The sequence below is a fragment of the Phaeoacremonium minimum genome (assembly GCF_000392275.1).
Source record: "Phaeoacremonium minimum UCRPA7 unplaced genomic scaffold PA7_03_scaffold_124, whole genome shotgun sequence".
NCBI lineage: Eukaryota > Fungi > Ascomycota > Sordariomycetes > Togniniales > Togniniaceae > Phaeoacremonium > Phaeoacremonium minimum.
This window is the reverse complement of record NW_006921031.1, coordinates 4,197-29,788: the sequence shown is the minus strand read 5'-3', so window position 1 is coordinate 29,788 and position 25,592 is coordinate 4,197. Positions and strand designations below refer to the sequence as shown.

The window sequence follows — 25,592 nt, the reverse complement described above, 5'->3', positions numbered from 1 at the left end:
GGATTTCTTTCTAGGCAATGGACAACACGGCAAAAGTCAAGCGTGAGACATGATTGAGGGAGGGATGGAAGCCAATTCATTGTCATTGGTATATCGTAAACCAGATGCCTATTTTGACGCCGGTGGAATGCATTTCTTTCCGTTCCCTTTTGAGTCCATTACCCTCCCAGTTGACCGCCCGGTCAGTCAGAATGCACGCTTAGACAAGAGCCAGCTTGGTGGCAGCGATGTCCAGAGCATCGACGTCAGGAGTCAGACGAGCGTAGGCCTTCTTGGTGCCATCAGGGCTGTATTCGGTTAGTACATTGCCCAGAAGAACAAGAGCCTGAAGCAACTTTGGCTTGCGGGAACTGAAAACATACCGGACGAGGGTGTTGATCTTGACGGTGTCAATGTCGTACAGCTTCTTCAGGGCGCCCTTGATCTGAGCCTTGTTGGCCTTGATGTCGACGATGAAGACAAGGGTGTTGTTCTCCTCGATCTTCTTCATGGCGCTCTCAGTGTTGAGAGGGTGCACGATGATCTTGTGCTCATCGAGGCGGGGCTCGTGAGGGACAGACTTGCGCGGGTACTTGGGGGCACGAGACAGCTGCAGAGTCTTGGGACGGTGGAAGCTGGTCGTGAGCCTGACCTTGCGGGCCTTGTGGGAGTGAACCTGAAGCAGGATCTTAGCATCTGTCTGGCAGTAGAAAACGTGGACAGCGTGGATTACTTACACCCTTGAGGGCAGCCTTCGCAGCAGCGTTGGCCTGCTTGGAGCCCTTGGTGCCCTTGGAGGCGCCTATATCAGAGAAAGACGCATCAGCAATCGCTCTTTTCAGAACTCGCAAAGTCTGCTGCTGCTGAATGCATCGCAATCACTCATCGCCTAGGTCGCTGAGCGGTTTGCCCACGCCGAGGCGAGAGCCGGCAACATTGAACTGTGGAATCCATATTGGAGAGTCATATACCTTTCTTCTGATCCTTGGGAGCCATCTCGAAATCTGTGTAGTGACCCGGGCTGACGAAGTCGATTTGCGGTTGGAGATGTCGAGGATGAATCTTTTTTGGCCGCGAAAGGAAAGTTTTTGTGGTTCATTAGGGTTCGGCTGCTAAGCCAAAAAACCAGGGTGGATACTAACTGTTGCTATCAGTATCACGAGGGACACACGCAGAGATCAGTTAGATATAGTTAGAGTAGTTTCCTCCGTGCTCTAGCGTCAAGCACGGACCACCTACTGGGAAAAACTCGCTGATACTGAATACAGCCACGCCCAGCCGTATCCGTAGCTCAATTTCATACGGCCAAAGCTCAACCTCACGAGAGACTACCAAAACAACCTCGATCTACAAGCCATAAGATATAAGAATGAGACCCAATCGGGAATATTAGGCCAAACACTGGCTTTGATATTGAACATATCTTATCATGGGAGTCGCTAAGACGAAGAGAGCAAAGCGAAGTCTCACGGCTGGCCGGCCACCAACTCTCCAAAAGCCCAAATCCATCTCAAGGAAAGCAACAAGGACGTTGATCAACAATATCCATACCTTGGAAAAGAGAAAGCAGAAGGCAATCGAAAATGGAGATAAGGCCGAAGAGACAGCTATTGAAGCAGAGATAGCTGCGTTGGGTGGCATCGAGCAGTACCAACAGGCCAGCCTCCAAGGACAACGCACCGACCGGGGAGGAGATAGTTCTCGAGTGCTTGTGGAATGGTTAAAACCAATTCAGCCGTTCAGAAAGCCCGGAACGCAGCGTCTACGTATGCTTGAGGTTGGAGCTCTGAGTACGAGTAATGCCTGCTCCAAAAGCGAATATTTCGACATAGAGCGCATTGACTTGAACAGCCAGGGGGAGGGCATTCTACAGCAGGACTTCATGAAACGGCCACTTCCTAAGAATCACCGAGAGAAGTTCGATATAATCAGTCTGTCATTGTAAGTCCATCTACTCATTCTGTCTTCCGAGAGGCTAGGGAATGCTAATATGCTATTTCTAGAGTGCTCAATTTCGTGCCAGATCCCAAGAGTCGAGGTGATATGCTTCTCCGCACGTTGGACTTTCTGCATGACCCATCTGGCATCAAGCCGACACCGTGGAGTACTCTATTTCCCAGCCTGTTCTTGGTGCTTCCGGCACCATGTGTCCTGAACTCGCGTTATATGGACGAGGCGAAGCTGAAGGCTATGATGGCATCTCTTGACTACGAGATGATCGAGTCCAAGATCACGCAGAAATTGGTATACTACCTCTGGAAGCGGCGACCGCATATCCCAAATGCACGAATGGACTTTGCTAAGAAGGAGCTGAGGCCCGGCGCATCTCGAAATAACTTCGCAATTGTGATCAAGGGTGCCGGATGATGCTCTGTATTATAAACGATTACCGACTTCAACCGCAATGGTCACGCTACTCAGCCAACATAATCTATCAGCTCTCTAAATCAAGACTATTGTTCAAAATGTGACGAGCACGAGCGGGAATGCCATGCTTGAGGAGGCATGGCTGTCACCCGTCAATGCCACGATCGAAATACAGAAGGGGCGGTGGAGCGGCAATTCGCAATGGCATGGCTTCTCGAAGAGGGACGCTGATACCTGGCAATTTTACGAGAAGTGGTCATGGGACACGGAACAGCAACAGGGAGCTTCATATTTTATTGCTTTTTGCGACCAAACGCTTTGATATGTCACTCGAGTTGTGAGAGCTTCAGAAGAACATCAGTCAGATGATCCGGAAAAGAGGCTTGGCGTCAGACAAGCTGCCAGGACTTACAGTAGAGCAGGCTCGTTTCTGACACCTACTGCCGTGGATGTTAGCAATTTCTGCCGCTCGATTCATATCACCTGTCCTGTAAACCCGTTTTGAAACTGAAGGCAACAGGAGGCTTACTAGAGTGCGGGGGATCTTGCTAGGATGTGCCGCTTTGAGGTCGATAGATGGTTCACCGAAGGAAGCGCTTGTAGAGGGATATGTGACACGAGCCACTAGCAACTTCAATGCTCACTATTGGCACCCAGCAACGATGGCCACAGCAACTCTACGGAGCAGACGACTTGTCGAGACTTGGCGAGGGGAAAGCGGTGGTCGGGAAGTCTTCTATACAAGTGGGAGATGGCGCCAGGGGAATTCTAGCGAGAGTATGGACTAATGCCGGTGTCTTTGATGAGCACATCCAAGCCACGCTGCCAGCCATGCGTCTAAATGGGACGCTGAAGGGAGGCAATCCCTGGTACTTCAATTCTCCTCCGACCAGCTTCTACTTGACTTTGTGACACCGGCCAGGAGAGCCCATCGAGATTGAAGCCATCGCGATGCTCCTCTGCATACCTAGCGGCGCATCGGACACGCCTAGCCACAGCATCTAGCTTAAACCGCGTTCTAGACGCAAGGATCACCAACGCCGTCCTACTCAACGGCAATTGATTGCCACTGCGGCTTCCCCGTCGAGTGAGAGATGAGCTGGGCTTGCGCCTCGTGATGTGTGAACTAGTACCCCTCCTTGGTCAGATGATGCACGACGTAGGGGGCTATTACGCCTATCCGTATTTCACTTGCGCAGGCCATTGGCGAATCAGAAGCGCGCCAGGATTAGCCCCCCGTTTCCCAGGCGACTTCCCCCAGGTTCTGCTTCCTTTGTGCCATCGCTGCTGCAACTTGCGGACTACTTAGCATGTTTGACTACTAGACTTGTCTGTAAAATAGCACGTCCTTAAGTTCAATGGCATTGCTTTGTGTCATGTCAAGAGACTTATCAAAATGAGAGGTTCGTCAAAGCATTGGCCATCAAGACTCCAGTAGGAGATGTCACGTGTAAGTAATCTCCTGCATCCATATGGGGTACGATATGTCTCAGCACCTTTCATGCTGAAGAGACTCGTTCAGTCATGTAATCCTTGAGTCATACTTAGTAGATAGAATAATTAATCCCCTAGAGTCGTCCTATCATGAAGTGGCGTGAATACATAGCACAGAGGCCAGGAATGACTGCCGATGTCAGCCTCGAGAATATGTATTGGTCCTCTACGACCCTATGTTGTCGAGCTCATCGAAGTTCCGTATGACCTTGTGCCGCTTTTGGATGTCCTTAGGTAGATCCGGATTGCCTGGTCGCTCAACAACGTAGCTCTGCATGCCCGCCGCGATTGCCGCTTCGACCTCCTTGACGTTGTCGCTCAAGAACAGCCACTCGTTCGGAGCGTACCTCTTGTACTTGCCAGCGATCTTCTCATAGCTGGCCGCCTCAGTCTTGGGTCCCGCATTGACTGTGTCGAAGAAGTCCGTAATCTGAGGCGTCAGATCCGACGGCTTCGCGTTGGTGTGCCTGAACAGCAGCTTCTGGGCGGGCACTGAGCCGGAGGAGTAGATCATGACCCGGAGCCTATCCTTTCGCCATGATGCGAACTTCGGCGGCACGTCCTCGAAAAGGGGCGCCTTCAGCTCTCCCGACTTGTAGCCCTTCTCCCAGAGGTAGCCTTGTAGGCTCTTTAGGTATGAGGCCTTGACGTCACGGCTCACAAGGTCCTTTACGTGCTCCTCGAATGCCGCCTGAGACGACCTGTATTCTGCCGGGAAGGCATCTCTGTACTGCGCAAATTGCGGGCTATCCCACTTTGACTTCAAAGTCTCGGGCAGAGCCTGCAGCGCATAGGGGAACTGAACGGTGATCAGCACAATGCATCCAGACGAAGAAGAAACAACGGAGCGTCTGTCGACAGAGCTGTCGTCAGGGGCGGGACACGCTGCCAAAAGAATGCTTGGGACAGCTATTCCCAGAGACAGCCAGGCCGGAGAGTGACATCAGACGGCGGCACATCTTCAACGAATGGGGAGTCTCGGAGAGCCGTGACGATCGGGAGCCAGCAGCGATGCGAGGTGATCGAAGCAAGGAGGGCAGGACAACGACAGGACGGGTTGAGCTGCCAACCACACTGAACACGACACACACACACACACACGCACGCACACATGCATACAAACGCACGCAGCGCGAAGGAACGAGAATGGCAAAATGGAGATGGCTGATAAGAGGTGGAAGATCTGCCTTACAAGAACGTCCTTGACGAATGATATCGGGCAGACTGTGCCCTCTAACAGGAAATCACATTAGCCAATTCGTCCGGGCTAATGCAGGCCAACACCTCTTTTTGGCCGATCGCCCAGTGCCAGGAAAAAGGTACTGGAGGTCGGCCGAGAAGGATTAAAGTGTGTGGCCGAAGAGGAATAGCGAGATGGGGGCCGGGGAAGAGTCTCTGCCTTACCAATGTCAAGCAGAACGACCTTGATAGTAGAGGTAGCCATGATGGGGCGCCTCGACGCAGAGCAGCGTGCTTTGCAAGGTATCTAAGATACCGGGGCTGAGAATCCGAAACAGGGAGGAATAATACGTGAAGCTGGTAGGAGCATCGGTAGGTAGAGGGCGGTGAAGGCGCAAGAGCTCTGGCGGGCAGTCCCCAGTGGGCCGAGATAAGGATTGGACAAATTTTCTGCCTTGACCGTCTTTATGGAATTGTCAACGACAAGATAGAAATTTTTTCCCTATCTCTTCTTTCGATCTCACCGCGACGCGACGTGCAGCTGCATCTCGGTGGACTTGGGATCGTGGACAAATGGCGATGCTTGCAATGATACTCGTGGGTTAGGTTTTTCTCTCGAGATGGCGGTCAAGACGCTCTGGACAGCCCACTAGACCGGCTCGGGTCAAGGCCGTTCGGGCAGGTGGAGACCTGGGGATTTGGTGCCCGCAGTTTAGCAACATTAGCGCCGATTCTGCTCGGCAGCTTCAAGGTTCAGGAACTGCCAAACTGGAGCGTCTTCCGGGGGGCTATCGAACAAAGCCTACTATGCAGCAGGCATGTACAGCATGGTCCTGGTCGAGCACGCAAGATTCTGCATAGAGTACACTCAGACTAAAGTGAGACCCAAGACGAGAATATTGATTATTCCCGACCCTACAGAACTTTACAGTATCCCAGCGCTCCTGCCCGGCCGTTGCATCAGGGCTTGAGCAGAAGCCCAGCACCTGCGCTGGCCTTTCTGCAAGGACAGGGAACGAGGGGAAGGCAATTTTGGCCGCATGCAGCGGTAGAATATGCCTGGTTCATGCAGCAGCGCCATGACACGACCTGCAGCTGCCCACAAGGGGCGAGAAGAGGATGGCACAGGAGTAAGAAGGCAATAAACAATCAGGCCATGACTTCCCCGGCAACCATGGTGAAGTCAGTGAAGAGCAGCACGACAGATCTGCCATCGTGATCCGGCAAGGTCTCCGCCAATGTGTGTGAGAGGGCAGCTCTGGCGCCATGTGGTAGGCGAGGAGACCATCAAGGTGGTGGGCGTATCTGCCGGGCGCTCGACGTGAGACCCGACCAGTCTGAAGTCGAAGCGCGACACCACTACGATTGACCACCATTGAAGGGCTACCGTACGTCGCGGACCTGCTCGGAGAGGAGCTCCAGCAGGGACCCGGGCGGCCGCAGCAAGCCCTTCCAAAGTCCAATACCTGATCTGGCAGCCCTTGAACCTGCGGGGTCTGATACCACAGTATGACTCCACTGCGCCGTATCGCCTCCCTTCTGCAAATTACTGCCCTGCAGGCTGACAGGGTCGACGCGCATCAATTTGTCGCGACGATCCCATTGACGAGCACGTCCCAGCATCTCACGACGGCATAATGGTAGGCGCGGGAAACAGCCCATCCTCCAACGACCACAAATCTTGACCGCTAGAACATCAAACGGTCGTTACTGTTCGTGATTCAGGAGCCATTGGGTCGATTGTTGGGGTCTCTTATTGCCAACCCACCATTATTAGACAGGAGTGGTGCAGACCCTCACTGCTTTCCCTACCGCCTTCTGAGAGACCTGGTGGGTCGACTCAAGTTAGGGACTGGGTCGATATTGCCGTAGGGGACTGTTCGTGGCTGACCAGCTTGCAAGACATCTGTGTCTTCACACGTACTTAATTGAAACCTCGCCAAGCCATTCAAGCAGGGCGCCAATGGCTTCAGATCAGGAAGAATGGCAGTGAGGGTGGTTCGTGTTCGACACAGCTTCCACAGGAAAGCTGGAACACAATGCAAATACAGGGCATACAGTAGCTGTTGCGGGGTCGGCGAGATGCAGCAGATGGCTCGACAGGTACAGATTCAGCCGTTATCGCTACAAGGAATACACTACCGATAACGGCTCTGGTGTCACACGACATGGAGAGTGGACTGTTTTTGCGACCACGGGGTCGGGGAAATGGAATGATCAAAGGGACGAGAAAGCACGGAGATGTCATCATTGCCGTCCTCAAATGTGCTCTTTGATCAGTCCGATCAAACAAACCTTCTGAGGCGAAGAAATCTCGGGAGCTTGATAAGCTTAGCCCATGAGGTGCTCAGGTTGCATCAACCCCCTATCTCCTGGATAGGCAAGGATCGAGAGAGTTTACTCTAGAGAACGGGACCTGTGACGCCGCTCCAAGCTCACGAAAGCTTGCGAGTAATGAGATAAGACCCATCAAGAACAGGGTCCTCTCTGTGGAATACATGCCATCGTAGTGTAAACCTTCGATCCCTACAATTCTTTTGGAATTTGGGCTAACCGTGGTGGGGCGGGAACAAACGTGGACGTTACCGAGTGATACATCCCGTCTCCTATAGTTCTATTATTTGTTTTTGAGTCGCTGGTGTTTGTTTCTCCAGCGGTTGCTCTGTTGATTTATAGCTGCATTTGGATGGATGTTGATTCCCACGGCGGTCTCAGACGCTGACGGATCGCTAGGGCAGTCCAATTCCTGGGAGCTTCATATCAATCTGAGACGGTCGAGAGACTGGTGTTATTTTAGCGGCAAGCTTCTCAGTCGCCAGAGCTCCCTCCGCATTGAGAAGGAAACACACCAGATGCAGTCCATAAGGAGTGCATATGAGCCCTGGCGAATCAGCAGTCGAGGAGTAGCCCAAGTGAAACAGAATTCAATGGAATGTCGACGGGGTGCAGCGTCGGCGCCATTGGCCGGCTGCAGCCATGTCTCCTGGCATTCAATGAAAAGAGGGTGTGGAGCACCGCCCGGCAAAGCAGATAACTTCAGACAGCCCAGTCGAGCACAGTACCGGTGGAGCGAAACAAACGTGTCCTTGGGCGACTCGAGGAGAGGCGATACCTCTGCTGTGAAAGGATGGGCATAGCGAGATACACGCTGGCTGGGGGCGAGACCTGCAGGAGTACCCGAGCGGAGGTCTCTGTCCCAATGCTCGAGGCGTCGAGAGTACGACGATATCGTGTAACTGGCGGTGAAGCGATATCAGAGACGAGGTGGAACTGCAGCTGGGCCTTGGTACACCGTGTCCTGTGGACTTGCGGGCTTGCCAGCTTGCCATTCCTACGCTGGAGGGTGGAGGAGGACGCCTGCATGGTTCGTCATCCAATGGCACAGCCCGCGAACTATCTTGGTCATGCACGCATGGCAAGCTTGGCCGCGCTTGCAACAAGAATGGCATGGTCGCCTCAGGCACGCTGGATGACGGCGGCCCTCACGCAGACACACACGCACCCACATCCACACACCGCATGATACTGTAAGTTGGTTAGCGCAACGTACAGGGTCGATCAGTGGTCCAGCAGCCAGCAGGACCGTTTCCGGGATACCTGGCTCCGTCGCTGCAGAAGGCGGAGAAGACGGTGTACCCTGCTAGCGAATGGCGTCTTGCCGCGCGTTGCTGTTTTTGGCCGGAAATTGTGTTATTCGTTCGTCCTCATTTCCTAGCTGCAGGAAGAACAACAAGAGCAGGACCAGGACAGAAGACAAGAGAAACAGGCGTGGCCCAGCCCAGCCTGGTCCAGCCCGCCCGCTGTACTCGGTAGGTTGTGGGCTAGTGCATGTTGTCGCTGTCCTCGCGTACCTTCCTGACTCGAGTCTACCTCACAAGACCTCGTTCGCTCCTGCCTACGGCCTGTCACTTCCCTTGGATAGCTACAGTGTCGATGGTCCACAGATCACTGTGGCCTGTTCCAGTGGAGCGACATTCGCTGGCTGGCTGGCACTCACAACACTCGAATTGGCCAAGGAATCGCCAGCAAAACAGGGCAACCTCGCCTTTGATCGCACTGTGTAGACACGGCCGGCTGCCTGGGCACCGAGCGCTCATAGACACGAGCTTTTGGAAGTCACTCGAGGCAGGCTGTGTACTTCCCGACTCTCCCTACGTAGGTACCTACATCAGAACCCACACACACTGGACGCCTTCCTTGATCCTCAGGCACTCCACCGTGCAAGACTGGCACGCCCACCCCCCGGGCAGCCCACTGTCTTCTGTCCCCAGTGTGTGTCTTGGTTCACCGTCTTGTGTTAAGGAAGGCACTGTAGGTAGGAGTAGGTAGGTACCGGTAGTGTGTCGCTCCCCCCGTCGGCCAGTTCCCTCGCCTTCTATTGCTTACTGGAGTCTTCTGCCAATCTCATCATCCCATCCGCCCCAACATTACACATTACCCATACCGACCTACCTAGTGCCTACGTACCGAGCGTTCCCTGGCCTGGCTCGCCTGGGTCTGCAGCAGCACTAACACACTCACTCACACTCTCTCTTCAGACACCACTCCAATCCCCCCCTCCACCGCTTCTTCCTGTCTTCCAACCTTTCCTGATACAATCTCTCTGCTCCCCTTCTACTTCACTATCGCCTTCCCCCCCTTCACATCCATCCATCTTCTCGCTCTCACTCACCTCTCCTTACCTCCTTCCCGTCAGTCTTCGCTGTCGTCGTCGTCGTCGTCGTCGTCGTTCTCTTCAACTGTCCTCTCTCTTCCACAACATCAATTCGAAAACACAACTGTAGTGGTCTCTGTATCACCTAGTTGAGCATCCACAAAGGAAGAGTCAGCCCATTTGTTGTCGAACTGCCGCCACTCGAGCTCAGCACCTTTATCTCCCTCCCACCCGACCACCGACTCGAGCTCTTCACCTGCATCGCCTGCTATTAAGCTTGTCGATCTGGCCTCTTGCATCTCTTGATACTCTTTTTGCCTGGAATCAAGCATCGCTAGTGGACGACGACCAGACTTTCGACGCTTGGAGGCTGTCCCCATCCCGTTGACTCGCACCGCACCCTCTTGCCCGAGCCTCCGCTTCAGCTTCAGCTTCAGCTACACCTACGACCGTCGTCGTGTTGAACAAGGGGGTCGAAGAGTCATCTCTTCGCCTACCTGTTCTATAGAGACAACCAAAACACCGGATGATTTCAACTCTATCATACCAGGTGCTACAATAAGTGCCAACAAAACACGGTCCTTGCTGTCCACCTGGTGTGCTCCGAGCCTCCGTAATCGGGTCCACCAACTCGAGCCACGATTGACTCACCACCACAACCAACTCTCCCAACAACTTCTCGACTCCGTCCCATCTCAAGTGCCGCTGTCCTTTACCTCTCTCCGAGACGTAAATCAACCCCTTTCGACGATTGTGCCGAACTCGCTTGTCACTTTCGACTTCACAGCTTCGCTCCAACAACCCTTTCATCCCTCGAGGCTTTGCCTTTGAACAAACATTCTTTTATACAAATTACTACCGTCCTGATGCTATCCTAACGACCTTCCTTTTGTTTATTCTGTCATTGGACTTTTGGTCCCGTCGATCCTCACGACCTATCGAAACCGCTCTTGTTCATTTGTTGTTCAACCATCTGAAATACCCATCGATGAGCCTCTGAATTTTAACGATCTGGGAGTTGCCTGTGTTTCTCTGCGACCTTGCGTGTATATCCTTACTGTCACCAATTCTCTCTGACCTCAACATCGACTATCCGGATTTGTCTCACCGGAAACCGCCATATTCAACTTTCCCCTGCACACCTCATTCCGATTCTCCGTCGTCAAGACCTTGTACACAAAGATTACAAAAAAAGTTGCACTCTTGTGTTTTGAAGACGGGGATACACACATCATCATAGACTGGTCGGGAGGTGAAAAGCATTTTGAGGACTGTAACACCAACCTTCCACACATAATCCGCACCACACACTACTTAATTCTCCTTGGCCTTTTCGCTTGCGATGGCTTGCTTGCGGGACAGGTTCACTCCCGGAGTTGTCCTCGATGGACGATTCGAAACCATTTCTCCTCTCAATCATGGCTCCTTCGGCATGGTCTTTATGGCAAAGGATCTTCTCACGAATGAGACTGTCGCCATCAAGTGCCTGACGAAGAAGTCGGCCGCGGACGAGTACACGATCGACTTTGCCGTCGACGAGAAGTCCGAAGAGCTTGTTCTTCACAGCCGCCTTGGTCGTCACTCCAACATCGTCAACCTGATTCATTCTTTTGAGACCGACGCTCACATCTACCTGGTTCTGGAATTCTGCCAGCAGGGTGACCTTTACGAGGCCATTCGTGTTGGCCAGGGGCCTCTGGAGACAGAGCATGTGCGTGGTTTCATGCTGGAATTGGTCGACGCTGTTGCCTACATTCACTCGAAGGGTATCTATCATCGGGATATCAAGCCAGAGAATATCTTTCTCACCCAATCTGGATCCATGAAGTTGGGTGACTTCGGCTTAGCTACTACCGATAAGTGGACCTATGAGACAACTGTGGGCAGCGACCGATACATGTCACCGGAACAGTATGACTCGGCTGGAGCTGGCTACTCCCCAGCTCAGGCAGACATCTGGGCCATCGGCGTCTGCCTCCTGAACATTCTCTTCTCGCGCAACCCGTTCACCACTCCGACTGAGGCCGATCCGCTCTTCTTGGACTTCTCTCGAGACAAGCAATCGCTTTTCGACGTCTTCCCGTCGATGTCCCAGGATACCTACGAGGTTATTGTCCAGTGCATGAACCTCGATCCTAGCAAGCGATCTCTTGTCGGTGCTCGCGATGCTCTCCGCCGTGTCGTTAGCTTCACTACCCTTGAAGAAGACATTGATGAGTTCTGCTGTGCTGAGCGTACAAACATCGCTACTGCCAATCGCGAACCCCTGCGCACTCCTTCGATCCAGAGTCCTCAGGTCGACACTGGTGCCTTCCCCTGGGCCAAGGCTCTACAGGCCAACCCTGCTCAGCCGGTCCGTCAGCTCAGTGTCATTCCGGACAATGAAAGCTACAGCGAGGATCTTTTCTCGAAGTCCGAGGCAACAACGGCAACCGATTGGTTCTCCGCGCAGACGCCTTCCATCTCATCTGTTCTTGACTCTAGCCTCGGTGCCTCTATGCAGTCTCTCGCCATCAGCCGACCTTCGGCTATTCCATCCAGGTCTGCTGCCAAAGTCTCGCCCATGGCTGGCTCACTTCCGATTACGATGTCAAAGCCTCGTCAGCCCGCCATGTCCCTCGTCTTCGGCCGCAAGGAAGGTGTGTCGAAGAGCTGGAGCGACCTGTGGGAAGAGGATGTCGAGGAGGAGGAAGAGGAACGTGCTCGCCAGCTTCAAGCTCTCAAGCAGCTCAATGCTAGAACCTGGAGCCAGGAGAGTAAGACGGATGACAACACTCCCCGTCAAGGCCTGTCGCCTACTGTCAAGGCCTCTACGTTGAATGCCAAGGCCAGCGTTCCTTCTATGGATGAGGCACTTGCCACCAACATCGACGACGACCTCGTCGCGGATGGCTTCTTCTTCCATGACGAATCTTCTACCAAGATTCAGCTTCCTCAGCGCTACTCACCCCCATCCAAGCGCAGCACAGTTGACAAGTGGGCGGCATTGGGTGAGCGACGCCGAGCATTCACGGGTTCATCTAGCAAGTCCCCAGAGTACACGCTCAAGACAGGGCGTCAGGTCAGCAATGAATTTAGTTACACTTCTTTCGGGCATGGAGTTTGGGATCATTATAATTCTTCTACGTCTACCACCACTTCACACCACAACAACAATTATTCGTTCAACAATCATCACAACCAGATTAGCAAATGGAATTCTCGGGACAAGGTTAAGGATTGCCCTTGGAATAAGGGACGAGATTGGACTTGGCGTAGGGAGAGACGCCCCGATTTCGGTGATGTCGAGTGGGTTGGTGGCTGGCAAGAGGCTCAGTCTTGAGTCCTCTGACGCCGGCCTGCCACTTGTAGTTGGGCTATCATGTCGCATCACCTCACCAATATTGATTGCTGGGGCCGATGGCTGATTCAGTTTGTTTAACCTTCTTGTTTGCCGTATAGAGAGTGTCTTTGTTAGGGTTTTGCGTTGGGAAAGAAGGAAATTACTACTACTAGGTTGCATTGCATGGCAATGGGGCTTGTGAGGAAGATTGGGCTTTGGATTCAAACTGGAACGGCAAACCAGAGGTTCGGCATTCAACTGGATGGGACATGATCTAGCGTAACTCGCTTTCTGTGTATTAGATATCTCCATCATTAGTGACACAATACCAGAAGTTACCCACTCATATTACAGTTACTAGTTACAATTCGATCGTGCCATGTGAGTTGACCAAGAGAATGAAGCTGACTCGGGAGGTTCGACGTGAGACCTCGTGCCACATGCAGTGCAATGCAGAGTGCACCGGGCAAGGAACCGGTGCCGTGCTGGGACGGTTGAGCAATGTACGCAGGGTAAGACCAGATCCACAACCGTTCAAGGTCCGTACAACGTTGGACAGTGTTCATGGTATTCATTTGTGTGTATGTATGTATATAATATATATATAAGGAACGTGAAAATGCAACAAACGGCCAGCCAGCCAGCTAACTAGCTACATGCACACAGACAGACGCCCCCAATCAAGTTAAGAACCGCCACCGAAAATCCAAAGGTAGATGCGAGAAAACAATGCAATGCAACGTAAAATGGCAAGGCCAATCTTTGTATCTCTCCGTATATACCGGCCGTCATGTTATCATTAGATCGAGTCGCCACTGCCAGCCTCTCTCTAGGGCGAATGTGGCAGATGTACATTAACTCCCTTGCCTTTTTACTCGGCACCGATCAGGCTCTTGGGTAAGAAGGCCCAGACGGTGCCGACGAGCGACAGGGTGCCGCAGATGGTGATGATGATGTAGTCCATGATCCTCTCCCTGGGCGAGATCTCATGGCCGAAGAGCTTGAGGTAGAACGCCACGGGAAGACTAAGGGAAGGCGACGACACATTAGCATGACTGATACTGATCACTTCGGGGGGGGGGGGATAGTAAGGTAGCAGACTCACGTAACACAGATTGTGAAGCACAACGCGCTGCCCATGAACGCCATGATGCTGTCGAATGCCGGAAACAGGATGGATATGACGAGGAACACGACGATGGTGGCCACGCGGATGACGATCTTCATGACGCCCCTGAAGTACATGCTCCGGCCGGTCAGGGCCGTGTTGTCAGAGACGGTCTGCTGGTGCAGCCCCAGAAGCACCTCTGCGGTGCTGATGATGGGTCGGGCGTTGAGCGGGATCTTGGTGAGCGGGATGATGGCGATCAGCGCGCACACGATGAAGGTCAGCACGCGGGGATAGCCTGATGTCGAAAGGATATTGGATGTGATGGCGTCCATCACGCCGTCTCCGAACATGAGAATGCCTACTACCGCAGTGGTCGCATCTAGCAGGTACTGGAAACACTCGTGTTAGCGTCTCAGGGTTTTCATACATGGCAAGGTATTTACGTACTGTGAAAGAGAACGTAATCTTCACTGCCCTGTTGTACTTGTACGGGTGCCGCATGTCTCGGTAAATCTGTTGTATTGTCAGTACGCCGGCTCTAGGTAGCTACTCGGAAAGTGACTTGCATTGGGAAACACACTATGCCCACCCCATGGAGACATGAGCAACCCAAAAGACAGCGGCAAGGTCAGCCAGTTGTCGGGGAATAAGTATGTCTTTGCGGGCTCAATGAGAGAACCGGGGGAATGCGGCTTGATGAGCCCGTCAATGATGACAATCAACACAACTGAATAAAAATGATTAGCTACACCAATGGTCCATGTTCTGAAATGTATGGGACTTACTACTAAAGCAGCAGAGAATGCCAATGATGCTGGTGAAGCTGAGGAATCGCAGAGGCAGGAAATTCAGGGGTATCATAAGTATCGCGCAGATCACCTTCCACTCCGTCACTGTCAGGATGCCGGGAAACAGGAGATCCAGGGAGTCGGCGAAAAGCACAATGAGGGCCACACAGGCAGCAAGCAGCTCCAGGGTGAAGAGCACGCTCGTTGCGATACGCGCGTTACGCCCAAAGGAGATGAAGGCGAGATCGGAGAAGGTGATCAGGGATGGGTCTAGGTCCATGCACTTTGCCAGAAGGCGGGCGGTATACGCCGTCACGGTTGCTGACAAGAAGAGAATGACCATCCCGCATAGCCAGCCGGCATACTTGATACCCATTGGCAAGCTGAGAAGACCGACGCCGATCAAAACACTGGAGAGTTGTTAGCTTGGTGAAGCACGCCCTAACCAGGAGACGAAGGACATACTTGGTAGAGTTGAAGATGGTTTGTGGGAGAGTAGACTGGCCCTCGACGGCAAGGATAATCTTGCCATCCTGCTCAACCTCCTTCACCAGGATAGGCTCCACCTCTCCATCGGGAACATTGGCACCAGCCTCCTGTTGCTGCCGCCATAGAGCACCAGCATGAGCCATCGACTCCCGGCTAACATCGCTCTCGATGGTCCCATAACTCCTATAAGAGCCATAGCTACCTATCAGCGGAGGCGTGGCCAGATGGGGCGGAATAGCGAATATGGAGTTGGAGTTGGCGCCGCTGCTGACCGAGAACGACCTCCCGAGCTCATTGCTCAGCGCCTTGCGCTCTCTGTCCCGGAAGTCGACGCTGCCGTCGCGCTGGAGCAGGGGCTCGTCGCTCGCACCGGCCTGGTAGCTCCCGTCGTCGTCGATGGCGTTCTCGGACGGCGAGGCCTCGAGGTGCTCTCGCAGCAGGGACGTCCGGACCTGGCCCCGCTCGACGTCGCCGCGGCCATACTGGATGGTCTCCGGTGCGGTGGTGGGCTCCTGGTCGGGGGCGAAGACGAACGACGGCCGCTGGGGGATGACCTCGGCGAAAGCGGCGGCTCGCTGCCAGCTTCGGGTGAAGGACCGGATGCTGTTCACGCCTCCGAGATCTGTGAGGGCGGCGAGATGTCTAGTGACCGAGGATCTAGATGTCTCAGTGTCAGGAAACAGGTTCAGGTCTACAGGCCAGTCCAGAGCAGGGTCCCCTACCTTCTTCGTCTGAGGTTCGAATGCCATTCAGTGTCTTGCCCCTCGCCGTCCGGGGCCTGGTCGAGGTAGGAATCATCGTCGAATTGGACGCTGCGGCCGCCGGTGGAAGAGATACTACCGGTCCTGTCCGGAGAGCCGCCGCGGTCGTACTCGTCCCATGTCGAGGGGTTTCTGGATGACATGGGGCGCGAGATACCACTGAGGAGACCTCACAGGCTATACAGTTGCTTGAGAAGTGCTGCTGGCCGTTGAGCAAAGTCTCTGTCAAAGCAGGTTCCTTGGCACTGGGCACGAGAAGGAGACTTCACGATAGCATGTAGGGGGGCGAGGACTAGCACAAGGTAGACTCCGGTAGGTAGGTGTTACGGCGTAGCAAATGTTCTTCGCATGGAATGCAAGAACTTCTAGAATCAGTACGCAGGGAGATTGGAGAAAAGCTGAAGAGCGAAAAATGTGAAGAGCATCACACGCGATAGACAATCAAGTCCCGGGTCCGACAGTCAGTGGCTTGACTACCTGCCTTATAGATAACGAACGTTAACAGGAGCTACGACGCCAAACTACATCATGCTACATCAAATCTGGGGCGGCTCGTGAGGTAGCGCAGAGAACGGAGAGCTTGGGAGGGCCGCCAGCCAAGGGTCAGTCAGTTTACCTAGGTACTGCTCAGTAGGTCTGGATACCTTGCTATGTATGCGCCCAGATGCAACTGCAGTGCAGGTGGTGGAGCAGACTACTCTCTTCAGTTTAGTGGTCACACACCTTTCTGCAAGGAAAGAAAAGACAGAGGCATCAACAGCGTGAGTGCATTTGTTAGGAGATACTCCAAGCGATACTGTTGGAAGACGAAGACTTTGCCTTGATTCGCTTGCTGCAGGAATGTATCTTCTATCTTTAGGTCCAGCTGGAATGGTGGGGCTCTGGTGATGGTGATCAGGAAAAGCCTTCCAAGGTTGCTAATCGCGATAGACAGCGACTCTTCACCACGGCCGTGATCAACGATTGGACAATGGGCACAAATGGCGGGGTCTGTCTTCAGGTGAGGATTCCTTCGGCTTCGGGCGAAACAACAGCACAGCACTCGAAACTATCTACTGCATAGTAGGTGCGAGTCTACAGTAGAATGCAGCCTCTCCAAGTTTCTGAGCGATCCGAGAACATTCTATGCTTGACAGATCCCTGCTGCTGATCTCGAAAAGAAACACCTTCCTCGCATAGAGCCGGCAAGTGGAAAATCCTTTTTTTTTTTTCTCTTTCTCTTCTTGAATCTTCCCAGCGCCCAGACTCCTCTCTCTTCAGATTTTTTCCATATTGATATCCATCCCCAGAGCGCTAGGCGCGGTGGTTGGCTGCTGCACCCATCTCGTGTTTCCACTGCAATCTGCAAGTTTTTTGCTGCCCATGTGAGCCACTGGGGGTACGGCACCTAGCAGATATGCTAGCCGCATACCATGTAAGTGTGCTGCAGCCATCGCCTCACATAGTACGGCAACTACTAGGTAGGTAGTCTCGAGAGTATCTGATCCTTGTTCCTATCTCTTCTCTCATGCACCCGCAGCAGGTTGCAGAGTTTTCGATATCATCGTGTTCTTTTGCCACTGCGGGCTCTCCCTTTCCCCGTGATCTGCTACCCACTGGTATAAGCGAACCTGTAAGTCAAGCGAAGCTTACCGTCACTTGCCGCCAAACTGGTTGACAGGTGTGTATCGTAGTCCTACAGGATGCTTGCATTGAGCACTTGATCGATCCCAATTGCTATGAGATGTTCGCCTTGCTCATGTATCAACATATATCAACAAGGTCTTTTTCGATTGTAGATTATTCATGTAGAACCATAGAGGTCCCAGATATAATGCGAATCGCCCATCTCCCATAGAAATTCAAAAGTGATTTTCACCCGCCCTCAAAAACCAAATGCTATGACAAACCCGTCTATTCCATTTTTCATACCAATGCCTCTACGCGATCCCTTACTCCCATTTATCGAGGTTCACGTAGACGCAGCCCTCGCCAGACCGGGGAATCAGCCTGCCCATCTGGATGACCTTCTCGCCTGCTGACTCTAGGATCTCAGTGACCTTGACAGCCTCGTCCTTGGACACAACTGCGACCATGCCAACACCGTTGTTCAGCGTGCGCGCCATCTCCACCGCCGCCACGTTGCCGGCCTTCTTGAGCCACTTGAACACGGCCGGCACATCCCACACGCCCACGTCGACCTCTGCAGCAAGAGACTTGGGAAGCATGCGGGGGATGTTCTCCGTGAATCCACCGCCTGTGATGTGAGCAAGACCCTTGATGGCCTGCGTCTGTGAAAGAGCCTTTAGCAAGGGTCGGACGTATATTCTCGTGGGCGTCAGGAGGCTCTCGCCAACAGTGGCTTTTGAGTCCCAAGGGGCGGGGTCTGAGTAGGATAGGCCGGTCTTCTCGACGATCCGACGGACCAGCGAGAAACCATTTGAGTGAACACCGTTTGATGCTAGGCCGAGGAGCACATCTCCCTCGACCATGGCGTCAATCTTGGGAAGACGCTGGTTGGCATACATGGCGCCAATAGCGGCACCCGCTGCGTCGTAGTCCTGTCCGTGGTAGATACCCGGCATCTCGGCCGTCTCGCCACCCACAAGGGCGCAGTTGGCGTCCTGGCAGCCCGCAGCTACACCCTGAACAAAGGAGGCGGCGTCGGCGGGGGTGAGCGTGCTGCATGCGTAGTAGTCCAGGAACATCAGGGGCTCGGCGCCCTGGACAACGAGATCGTTGACGTTCATCGCAACTAGATCAATGCCGACCGTGTCATGCTTCTCCATAGCTTGGGCAATCATCAGCTTCGTGCCAACACCATCAATGGCACCGACGATGACCGGGGCGTTGGCATAGCCAGCAGCAGCGAGATCGACCTCACCACCAAAGCCACCGATCTCAGCGTCTGCACCCGGCCGCCTCGTTGCCCTGACGGCCTTCTTGATAAGCTCCACGAGCTCATTGCCAGCCTCAATGCTGACGCCGGCCTGGGCATAGGTAAGGGATTCTCTCGCAGCAGGTGCCTGGTTTCGGAAGGCGCGGTGAGCGATATCCTTGCGGTAGAACATGCTCTCGAAGTTGATGAGCTTGATGCCCTCCTTGTAAGCCTTCGCAACAGCTTCCTCGAGCGTTGCTCCGGTGGCATTGGCAGCAATGACTCTGCCGCCTGCGGTCTGCAGCTCCTCTCCAACTAGCTTGGTTCCCGCGTGGAAAACGGTGATCCCGCTGCCTGGGGCGGGCGTGTCAACCTTCATCGGAGTGCCCTTGGCGTATGATCCAGGATAGCCGCCAGCAGCAACCACGACGGTGGCGCTGAACTTGGGCTGCACCTTGATATCGACCTTGCTGAGCCAGCCCTTGGCGCATGCAAGCATGACCTCAGCAAGATCAGTGTCCTCGGACAGTAAGGGGAGAACCGTCTGGGTTTCCGGGTCGCCGAAGCGAACGTTGTACTCCAGGACCTTGGGTCCAGCAGGGCCGATCATGAGCCCGGTGAAGAGGACGCCCCTGAAGGGGTACTCCTCGTTGCGCATCCCAGCAATGGTGGGCTCCAGGATCTCGCGCTCAACGCGCTCGATGAGCTCCTTGGTCGCGATGTTAGTAGGAGCGTAGCAGCCCATGCCGCCGGTGTTGGGGCCCTGGTCGCCGTCAAAGATGCGCTTGTGGTCCTGCGCCGGCGGGAGCGACTTGATCGTGTAGCCGTCGCAGAACGACAGAATGCTCAGCTCGTCGCCGGTGAGGAACTCCTCGATGACAACCTCGTTGCCAGCAGTGCCAAACGCCTTGTCCAGCATGATCTGCCTCAACGCCTCATGAGCCTCCTCCTTGGTGGTGGGGATGATAACACCCTTGCCCGCTGCTAGACCGGTCGCCTTAATGACTATGTCATGCTGCACCAAGTCAATGTACTCCTTGGCCTTGTTGTAGTCGGAGAAGTTCTCATATGCGGCTGTTGGAATGTTGTGGCGCTTCATGAAGTCTTTCGAGAAGGTTTTGCTGCCCTCCATGCGAGCAGCCTCCATGGAAGGGCCGAAGCAGGGGATGCCCGCATTGGCGAAGTAGGACTCGATGCCGTCGACAAGGGGAGCCTCGGGGCCCGGGACGACAAGGTTCACACGACTCTGCTGCGCCAGCGCGACGAGGGCAGGGAAGTTATCTGCGGACACGGCGGCATTGTTGGTCACCTTGGGGCAGGTCGCGGTGCCGCCATTGCCAGGGACTGCGATGATGGACTCGACGCGGGGCGACTGGCTCAGCTTCCAGGCCAGGGCGTGCTCTCTGCCCCCGTTGCCGATGAGGAGGATACGGAGAGACTGGATCGACATGGCGAAGGGGAGAGAAGGGAAGGATTGGGCCAATTGGGACAACAACCTGTGTCTTTGCTTCAAGGCGAACGTTGCGAGAACCACATTGCTCTGGTCTCCATCTTGTCTACGACGGGTCTAAGTGCACCTCAGCGAAGTTTTTTGGTTTTTCCCCCCCCCCCCCTGGCTGGCGGAACCCCTCCCCCGCAGTTCGTGTCGCTGTCTGGCCTGCCATTTTTGATTCGCCCACCTGGCCTACGCGCACCGACCCAGCCAAGTCGCTGGCGGGCTTATTTATGTTCCACCAGCCATTGATTTCAACGAACCTTGATCTTGTCAATAATTCAAGTCAACACTCGGTGCCCGCTCATCAGGGGCCCTCACTCATTTATTCTCATTGCCTTCGTGCCTTCATCTCAGGCATATCGTATTATGACCAATAGCGAAAATGCCGCGGGAGCGAAGAGGAAATAGGTCTAGAGCTATAAGGTTGTGGGTATTATAAAGAAAGGAATGGAAGTAGAAGCGGAATTCTGTGTCTGCTACCCTGTTTCATTATTTTCTCTCATATGTAGTTTGTGTAACAGTTTTTGTTTTTCTAACAAGAGCTTTTGTTAGCCTAGAATACCCTCTACAAGGAGATTTTCTAAGGCTTATATTGTGTATTATATAGCAGAGTGCTGAAAATATCTAGCTGAGGGATACCTAGGTAGATAGAGTTAACACCTTTTCAATTAAGGATGTCCAGAATAATGGGAAGAGCTGTTTACAAGAATTATTTTGATATAAAACTATATTGTCTTCATTAGAGTACACTCTTCTAACAAGCAACCAAAACTACGACAGAGGCCTACCTCTGAATATCTTCCGTAGTATAGTGGTTAGTATACGGCCTTGTCACGGCCGGGACCCGCAGGCGGCGGGAGAGTTTTTTTTTTCTTTCTCCCGCTTAGAATTCCCTCTATTAAGGTATACCGGAAGTCGCACTGTATCTCTAGCTTCGAATCCAATGACTGACTGACTGTTTCTCCTCTACTGTTCCTTCTTTACATTCCTCGACCTAAGCAAAGTCTCATTCAAAAGACAGGGAAGAAAGCAGGCCGTTTCTCTTCAACGGTATTTTCTGTCAGACTTCAAGTTGATCAAGATCTCACCACACAACAACTTTACACTTGAAGATACACAATCTGCCAGCGTACATCGTCTGCATGACTTGTAAGCAGCACACATGATCTTTGATTGCCTAGTATTTGCAACAAGTCTTTATTGAGTCAATGCGCAGAATTTCTCACTAGCAGCTGCTCGCGGTGATGGTTCTTCAGCCGATTTGAGCACTGAGACGGATGGCCAACAAACATCCCAGCGATGTAGAGACTCTACAGGCCGCAGCCGACCGTCTCAGACCAGCGCTCCAGATCCTCGACGCATTCAACCACCGCAACAAGAACCAACACCACTCCTCGCGATGGTGGGCTCAGTTTGATATGCTGCGGCGCGGCGTGCGCAAGCTCGTCCCCGAGCTGGACGCTGGCATCCGAGATATTGAGCGGAAAGGTGGCTCGAAGCGCCGGAAGACGGCCGACAAGGCGCAAGGCGGCAGCAGTAAGGCAGCTGAGGCGGCGAGAGCGAGAGCGCAATGGCTTCATGAGCACGCTGCTCCGCGGACGTTCATGTGAGTTCTCAGATACATGGTTTTGACTTGAGGATAGCGCAGGCTGATGATTGACCCAGGGCGTTCACTCAGCTGGCCGCAGACAACCAGTACGCGCCCCTTGGGCTGGTGCTACTGGGCGTACTAGCTCAGATCGAGGCAGCCATGTCGCCTTTGGTCCCAACTGAAGTTGTCGCAGCAACGGTGCAATCTCCACTTGACGCTGAGCTGAGCACGCAGTGCACGCCCTCCGCTATTTCAGATGTAGGAGCTTCACAGGGAGAAGCCCATGACTTTGGAGTTGCCATCTCCCGTGACGAAGTCCTCGATTCTAGCCAGGCATCAGTACCGTCAGAAAAGAGCGAGGGAATGACCGCCAAGTCCAAGTCAAAAGGATTACAAGAGACAGCCCCGCTGGACCCCAAGGACGCGGGTAGGCCGAAGAAGGATAAGAAGAAAAAGAAGAAGAGGAAGGGCGATGAATTTGATGACCTCTTCAGCTCACTCCTGTGAAGTGAGCTAGATCTGTCTCTCCTTTACTGGAAGACCCTTCAGAACGGGCAAAAATAAGCATATCAGGACTACATTCAGTTTAGTTCCATGAATGACAATGATGTAGCAGTAGCGTACATAAGAACCAAATCATGAATTGGTAGTGTTACTTATATCGAGAATAACTAAAGTATTTGTAACCGAGGCGGTTTCTCTCACACCCACAACAGGTCATTTGAGCTAAGTTGATACCATGATGGCTTTTCCAAAACTTGTTCCACGCTGTAAGTAAATGCAATAAACGAGCCACAATTGTTCATTACCTATCGAAATACATGGTTTAGCCTTCCGTACAAGAAATCCCTGCCCCAATAAGACAACCAAGCTGGTGGTTCCCAACCCGGTTTAACCAGAGCCCAGAATCTCTTATTCTTCCTTTACGCCTACCCAGTTCGGGATCGCTTCCCTACAAGTCTCAAGTCTCCACCCCTCTTTGCGTCCATAGCTTCCACCGAGCAGCACACTCTCGTCACCAACTTCCCTAAGCGCCATGGATGCGAGTGTAAGACCAGATACGAGCACGCATGTCGCCAGATCCAGTGGCAAAGTAACCTCCAGTCGGAGAGGGAGCAACAGAGATGACGGAATTCTTGTGACCCTGGAGCATCAATTGGGTGTTTCCAGTGCGTGGGTCCCAGAATTGGACTCCACGATCCTTAGAGCCAGACATAACCCACTGGGCATCAGGGGTCAGGGCAACGCTGAGAACGAAGTCCTGTAAACTGTTAGCTTCATGACTAATACTTGCAAACTATGTGCGGGGAAACTCACTCTGTGACCTTCAAAGGTCTTGACGCATCGACCACCCTTAGGGCCCGTATGGTTCGACAGGCCACGGGGAGTAGTCAACTCCCACATCTTGATGGTCTTGTCTAGACTACCGCTAACTAGATCCTTCCCGTTGGGCGAGAAAGCCACGGAGTAAACACTATCCTTGTGGCCATCAGGGCCCTCGAGGCGCTCGACCAGATAGCCGTGCTGGATATCCCAGACACGGACGCTCTTGTCAAGAGAGCCAGCGGCGACATATTTCGTGTCGGGGGAGATTGCGACTGTAGTGACGCCGTCTTCGATGGTCAGAGTCAGGATGCTCGATCCGGTCTCAATATCCCACAGCCTAACTGTACGGTCGCCACTTCCTGAAGCAATGGTACGTCCATCCCTAGCGAAGTCCAAGCTGTAGATATCTTGCTCGTGACCACCGAAAGTGTTCCTGATCGTGCGGGTCTGGATGTCCCAGACCTAAAAATTTGTTAGTGGATTGAATTGACGATCAAAACAGTTTGCACTTACTCGGATCAACTTGTCCTCAGCTCCAGTGGCAAGATACTTGCCATCAGGACTGAAGCAGACGCTTCGAATGTAAAGATCACCACCGACATCGACCGTCTCATCCTGGAGAACGCAGAGCTTCTCACCAGTCTGGACGTCGTAGATCTGAGCTGATCGGTTGCAGCCAGTTGCAACATACTTGCCATCAGCACTGAAACGCACGCAGCATACGACACTTTCGTGCTGCAGAGTGTGAACTAGATCGACATCTAGGAGACGAGGAACAGCCTGGTTGAAGATGACAAACCAATCATCTCTAGTCTTCTTGAAGTGGGCCGGCAAGCGCTCAGGATCCAGGTCGCCAAGTGCGTTGTTAGGAGGAGGATGCGGCTGGGCCATGCGGGCGTGGTCAGGGGTGGGATGAGAAGCCACCTGGGGTGAGGCGCCTGGGCCGGGATATGGGATTGGAGTGTTGATCTGAGGAGTGGCAGGACCGCCAGCTGGCGGTCTACCAATTCCTCCTCGCTTTCCCGGGCCGGGAGAAGCGGTGCTCTGGGGAGGCTGAGATGGGAAGCCGCCCGGCGCCGGTCCTTGCTGGTATTGGGCCTGGAAAGGGGGCTGCGACGGCGGGGGAGGAGGCGGCGGCGGTCCCTGGAGGCCCGGGGGTGGCTGCGGGATCGCATGCGGAGGCGGCTGCTGCTCCTGAGGAGGAGGTGGGGGTGGAGGGATAGGGCCACCCTGTCCGCCCTGGCCCGACATGATGGCGCCGAAGACATTGCTTCCAATACCAATATTAGGAGGCTGCTGAGGTCCAGCATGCTGAGGGGGTCCGCTCAAAGCACCTTGCGGCGCACCGCCTCTGGCTTGATCGAGTTGGCGACGGAGATGGGCGATCTCCTCCTCATACCTGAAGAGCCGTTGGTTAGACCAACTTCCCAATGGCTTAGCACGATTGGCTTGAGACTTACTTCTGCTTGAGAGTCATATGAGTCTGCTCCATGGCATAGACCTTCTCTCTGACAAGCTGCATCTCGTTGACCTGCGCTTGGACTAGGTATCCTGTTAGTAGATCAATCAGAGAAGGACTGTGGAGTGTTGCGGCGACACAGGGCGCGGCGCCGAGTAGATGTTCCTGAAACGCAATTACTTACTCTGATGCTCATAGGTCTCGCTAGTGCGCAACTGGCTCTCGAACTCGGAGCGGATCTGGTCGAGGAGCTCATTGAGACGTCCTCCGCCATTGCCAGGGGGCACACCCCCCATGCCTCGATGGGCGGGATACATGGACATTGTTTTGAATTGGCCGACTGCTTAATTGAAACGGATGCCGAAGCAGGCGTCGACGACCTCAATGTGGTCGAACCCCGATGGCGATGATGCGGGGTGGAAGTGTGTTGGTCGGTGAGGCTGCGCGACTGAATTTTTTTGCGGATGCGCGCACTTGCAGAGTTGCTCGGATCACGAATTCGTTGCTCGTGGCAGCAGCGAGCTTCACTAGTGTGGAATTGCGGGCGGCTGAGAATCGCAAGACGCACGTAGTGTGCACGGGGCCTGCGTCGGCTGATGAGTTGCAACTGAGCCAAGCGGCAGCTTTGGTGATGATGATGATGTTGATGGGATGTTGGATGCTGGACGGGTCGCCGGAGAGATGCCAGGTTTGGCCTCGTGTCAGTCAGTCAGTCAGTCA

At 53.6% G+C, this 25,592-nt stretch overlaps 8 protein-coding genes across 8 annotated transcripts; 3 read left to right on the top strand and 5 right to left on the bottom strand.

Moving 5' to 3' along the window:
• Positions 1–199: 199 nt before the first annotated feature.
• Positions 200–975, bottom strand: UCRPA7_1635 (putative 60s ribosomal protein l25 protein; the record flags this gene model as incomplete). The annotated part of the gene is made up of 4 exons (XM_007914214.1): positions 200–287; positions 363–655; positions 717–781; positions 951–975. The coding sequence occupies 4 exons, from the start codon at positions 973–975 to the stop codon at positions 200–202; spliced, it is 471 nt and encodes a 156-aa protein (XP_007912405.1).
• Positions 976–1,861: 886 nt separating this feature from the next.
• UCRPA7_1634 (putative nucleolus protein) lies at positions 1,862–2,346 on the top strand (the record flags this gene model as incomplete). Its single annotated transcript, XM_007914213.1, has 2 exons — positions 1,862–1,920; positions 1,983–2,346. 2 exons carry the CDS (start codon positions 1,862–1,864, stop codon positions 2,344–2,346), a joined length of 423 nt encoding a protein of 140 aa, XP_007912404.1.
• Positions 2,347–4,006: 1,660 nt separating this feature from the next.
• UCRPA7_1633 (putative enolase-phosphatase e1 protein) lies at positions 4,007–4,957 on the bottom strand (the record flags this gene model as incomplete). The annotated part of the gene is made up of 2 exons (XM_007914212.1): positions 4,007–4,639; positions 4,928–4,957. 2 exons carry the CDS (start codon positions 4,955–4,957, stop codon positions 4,007–4,009), a joined length of 663 nt encoding a protein of 220 aa, XP_007912403.1.
• Positions 4,958–11,105: 6,148 nt separating this feature from the next.
• Positions 11,106–12,889, top strand: UCRPA7_1632 (putative serine threonine protein; the record flags this gene model as incomplete). Its single annotated transcript, XM_007914211.1, has 2 exons — positions 11,106–12,734; positions 12,863–12,889. 2 exons carry the CDS (start codon positions 11,106–11,108, stop codon positions 12,887–12,889), a joined length of 1,656 nt encoding a protein of 551 aa, XP_007912402.1.
• Positions 12,890–13,866: 977 nt separating this feature from the next.
• UCRPA7_1631 (putative vacuolar amino acid transporter 1 protein) lies at positions 13,867–16,287 on the bottom strand (the record flags this gene model as incomplete). Its single annotated transcript, XM_007914210.1, has 7 exons — positions 13,867–14,020; positions 14,101–14,495; positions 14,554–14,619; positions 14,685–14,833; positions 14,892–15,304; positions 15,360–16,040; positions 16,106–16,287. The coding sequence occupies 7 exons, from the start codon at positions 16,285–16,287 to the stop codon at positions 13,867–13,869; spliced, it is 2,040 nt and encodes a 679-aa protein (XP_007912401.1).
• A 1,788-nt stretch (positions 16,288–18,075) lies between these two features.
• On the bottom strand, positions 18,076–20,451 carry UCRPA7_1630 (putative phosphoribosylformylglycinamidine cyclo-ligase protein; the record flags this gene model as incomplete). The annotated part of the gene is made up of 1 exon (XM_007914209.1): positions 18,076–20,451. The coding sequence occupies one exon, from the start codon at positions 20,449–20,451 to the stop codon at positions 18,076–18,078; it is 2,376 nt and encodes a 791-aa protein (XP_007912400.1).
• Positions 20,452–21,773: 1,322 nt separating this feature from the next.
• On the top strand, positions 21,774–22,594 carry UCRPA7_1629 (hypothetical protein; the record flags this gene model as incomplete). Its single annotated transcript, XM_007914208.1, has 2 exons — positions 21,774–22,102; positions 22,162–22,594. 2 exons carry the CDS (start codon positions 21,774–21,776, stop codon positions 22,592–22,594), a joined length of 762 nt encoding a protein of 253 aa, XP_007912399.1.
• A 520-nt stretch (positions 22,595–23,114) lies between these two features.
• On the bottom strand, positions 23,115–25,195 carry UCRPA7_1628 (putative transcriptional repressor rco-1 protein; the record flags this gene model as incomplete). The annotated part of the gene is made up of 5 exons (XM_007914207.1): positions 23,115–23,348; positions 23,405–23,875; positions 23,927–24,812; positions 24,874–24,955; positions 25,057–25,195. The coding sequence occupies 5 exons, from the start codon at positions 25,193–25,195 to the stop codon at positions 23,115–23,117; spliced, it is 1,812 nt and encodes a 603-aa protein (XP_007912398.1).
• Positions 25,196–25,592: the final 397 nt, after the last annotated feature.